Raw genomic sequence first — 3692 nt, 5'->3', positions numbered from 1 at the left:
TAATAACAAGTAGTCTGTCAGAATATTATTGTTCATTTAAATTTAAATTTGAATTTTTTTTTTTATATATAAAGTTGTATATTATCTTAAACTTATGACGCCAATTCTGCTGCTGAATGATACACCAAAAAGGCATAAAAAACAACCAGGAGGTATCAAGTCATATATCCTCTCTTTCTCTTTCTCTCTCTCTCTCCATCCATATCAAAGAAACACAACATGGATCTTTAATTTCCCAAGAGAGATCAGAGAATATGTGATATATGTTTGATCGGCGAAGTTGCACATATGATCCCAAGTGTTGGAAGAGAAAAATAGAGGCACAACATCCATTATAATAAATGGTTAGTATATATTTTTCTTAACTTGAACAAGATATATGAAACTAATAATTAACAAGATCAACAGTCATAAGTTCATATACATAATTATTCTTTTAAATTGTTTTCATGGTTTTCTTGTTCCCACCCACCTTCCTTTTTTGTGAAGTACTAATCATGAGTTGATAATATTATTCCGAGATTTTTGTGTATTTCTCTATAATCATCATCAATTCGTAAATATACTTATTGTTCCTGAGAAAAATTTTAGCCACCACTGGATTTTCCCCTCACAAGTGCCCTATTAGATTAGAGCATGATGGTTGGCTGTGATTTAATCTCTCAACATATATATGTTGTTATCTTATCTTCCATTAATTAATGTGCATATGCTAATCTTTTCTTCATGATATGATGCATCTTTTTGCTGATATCTCCAGAGAGGGATCGGAATGACCTAACAAGATTATACTGTGTTCAAACACATGTTTTTTTTTTTTTTTTTTTATTACTATTATATTCCTACTCTTACTTTGATCACTCCATATGTGCGCTCAGTTAATAATTCCTTACTTTTCCCTTTTATGCTCATATTTTGATTGCTAGGTAGATATAGCTCATTAATTTTTTACTTTAACGCCGAAATTCCTCAATTTTTTTGACAGCGCTCTTCAAGCTAAGGTATATTAAAGATCAGATAGAGAAGTAGGCAGCTTAATTTCTTTATTCATCAGTATTACTCTAAACTACTTTTGACCTACTACTACCGTAACATACATACAAGGATATTAAATTAAAATCAATGTTTTCCACTATACAAATTAGTTTACCATGGCCTCGGCTAATTGCTTCAGTGAATATAGGTTTTAAAGGCTAGCTAGTAATTAATTACTACTGTATATATAGATAGAGTGGTCAATACTACATACAGCCTGTATGTTCTTGTTTAATTATTTGTTATTAGTTGTGTGTATATTTAAATGTTTGCATCCTTGTTTTGGTTTTCAGAGATAATTTGTAAAGGAGGAATTCAAGAAATTATTGTAGCATTTATATTGAGCGGCATCGCATCTGCTAAAATAAATAAATATGTCAGAGGGATTTGAGATTCATCAAGAGAATAATGAAGGAAGTGGCGGGAAGAGTAGTAATGATAATGAGGGTGAGGAAAATTCATTTGACTTGAATGAAGGAGCGGGTATGAGTGATGATGAGGAATTGGAAGAAGAGAATAATAATAATGAAGCAAAGGAGGATGAAGAAACAAACCCAAGTAGCAGCAGCACAGCATCAAGAGAAGGGAAGAGAGGGAGTGGTGTGAGACAATATGTGAGATCAAAGATGCCAAGGCTTCGTTGGACTCCTGATCTTCATCTCTCCTTTGTCCATGCTGTTCAGAGGCTTGGAGGTCAAGAAAGTAAGTCAAGTTTTGCCCTAATTAATCAACATATAATATAAATGTATGTTATAATTGCTAGCTATATTCAATTGCTGCAGGAGCAACACCTAAATTGGTGCTTCAGTTAATGAATGTCAGAGGCCTAAGCATTGCTCATGTCAAGAGTCACTTGCAGGTAGCTATTCGATGTATTTATACTACTACTGCTCATGTATTATTTTCCTTATGTATGTAATTAAGTAATAATTTCATGGTTACTTTGCAATTTTCATTTCAGATGTATCGAAGCAAGAAACTTGATGACTCTGGCCAAGGTGAGGAACTGAGGACTATTCTATTTTCGATCTTCTGATATGACTATTATTAAAATTAAAGTAATATTTTTTTATTATTAAATAATATTTTTTAAACAATAATATTTAAAATAAATATTTTTATAATTTTAAAAAATATATAATTTTAATTTTAATTATATTGGTATACTGACTTCGGTCAATGCTGTGGACTTCCAATAGAAACAATGCCTCTTTCAATTTTCTTTATCCAATCAAATTAATTATTTTGTTTATATACATTTTCTTGAGAAGGTAATTATATTGGTATAGTTAATAAACATTTTAATTTTTTTTTCTGGGTAGATAATAATAATAATAATAATTTGGTTTCAGACGAAGCTGATCAATACAACAAAATAATTAATAATAGTCTATCTAAGCTGAATAAAGCTCCTGCATGTAAGATGCATTCTCTGCATAAAGTCCACATTTTTCAACAGTTAGATTAGAGTAGGTAGTAGAGAGGTTACCAATAATTTAACGTGTTATATATTAGGAATATACGAGCATATTTAAGGAAGTGATTCATATACCATTTTAATAAATGCTTGTAAATATTTTTCCTTCTAATGAAATATTATAGTAAAGGGTTCCTAGGGTTAGGGTTACTGAGTTCCTTAAGCAAATGGAAAATGTTGCAGTAGTAAGAAGTGAAAGACAGAGAAGCAAGCATGAAGTAGGTGGTGTGGCGTATGAGACGATGATGAAGAGGAGTAGTCCTCATCAACATTTCAAGATGGGAAACGGTGGAATTTTTCTTACTACTAACTACACCACCACTACTCCATTCTCCTCCCTCCCACATTCAAAGCCCACAAACCACCACCTATGGCACTTGAATCATCAAATACCTTCTATTAGAAGACCAATAACACCACCGTTGCAAACTCAACTAGCCAGCAGAATTACGCCCATGAGACCAAGCCGATTTCTTGAAGAGAAAAAGTGGCCTCCTTTTCATCACTGGAAATTCAAAAGGCTTCCTAATACCAACACCATTACACTACCCTCATCACAATCCTCTCCATTTGCCACCACCTCTGACTTCATCACCTTTGGAGACAACACCACCACCACAATCAGAGACTATCTATCAAACTCCAATACTTTCAAGGTACCATTATTAAATTTCGTGACGAGGAATGTTAGGGGGCAGCAACTTTTGTGATTTGTAGCAATCAAATAGCCATTAACGATGGTTTTAATGGTGTGAGATTGGCGTGATATTTCATCCAATAACTCACTTTTTTTTGCTGGTTACATGCTGGTCAGAATTTAACAAAGTTGCTGGCCCTAGACTTTTCCTTTCGCGATTTCTATCAATATGTTTTTTCTTCGTCATTTATTTAATTTAATTTATGAAAAAACGTACGTGCAGTTGAATCATCAAGACAAGCAGTTGCAGCACAAAGAGAAGCAATGGGTTCCAGATTTGCAACTGGGTTTGAGTCATCACAAAGATGGAGACAATAATGATGGCACAGGAACCCCAGAAATTAGCACTAAACTTTCACTTTCATAGACTTAATTAACTTAGCTTTGTCAATAATGGAAACACCATATAATTAACCTACCCAATATCATACACTCTCAGAGATGATATAACTAACTAATAATAATTAACATATATTAAAACCT

At 32.8% G+C, this 3692-nt stretch overlaps 1 protein-coding gene across 2 annotated transcripts; it reads left to right on the top strand.

Annotated features, from left to right (window-relative positions):
* LOC107632189 (transcription repressor KAN1) lies at positions 20-3692 on the top strand. 2 transcript variants are annotated; one of them, XM_016335873.2, is made up of 6 exons: positions 20-344; positions 1329-1737; positions 1818-1894; positions 1997-2033; positions 2696-3168; positions 3433-3692. In XM_016335873.2, exons 2-6 carry the CDS (start codon positions 1410-1412, stop codon positions 3574-3576), a joined length of 1059 nt encoding a protein of 352 aa, XP_016191359.1. In that variant the 5' UTR covers positions 20-344; positions 1329-1409; the 3' UTR covers positions 3577-3692. The 2 variants fall into 2 exon arrangements, with proteins under 2 accessions (XP_016191359.1, XP_016191360.1); XM_016335874.2 differs by lacking the exon at positions 20-344 and adding an exon at positions 984-1025.

Source organism: Arachis ipaensis, chromosome B03, assembly GCF_000816755.2.
Source record: "Arachis ipaensis cultivar K30076 chromosome B03, Araip1.1, whole genome shotgun sequence".
Classification (NCBI taxonomy): domain Eukaryota; kingdom Viridiplantae; phylum Streptophyta; class Magnoliopsida; order Fabales; family Fabaceae; genus Arachis; species Arachis ipaensis.
Note: the sequence above shows the minus strand (reverse complement) of the source record. Positions and strands in the feature narration are given on the sequence as shown.

What these genes read in the sequence shown, in the direction of transcription:
- LOC107632189 (XM_016335873.2), top strand. Translation starts at nt 1,410, where the DNA reads ATGTCAGAGGGATTTGAGATTCATCAAGAGAATAATGAAGGAAGTGGC. An exon ending in ATGTCAAGAGTCACTTGCAG is followed by an intron (nt 1,895 to 1,996) that starts GTAGCTATTCGA and finishes TTTTCATTTCAG; the next exon opens with ATGTATCGAAGCAAGAAACT. An exon ending in ACTTGATGACTCTGGCCAAG is followed by an intron (nt 2,034 to 2,695) that starts GTGAGGAACTGA and finishes AAAATGTTGCAG; the next exon opens with TAGTAAGAAGTGAAAGACAG.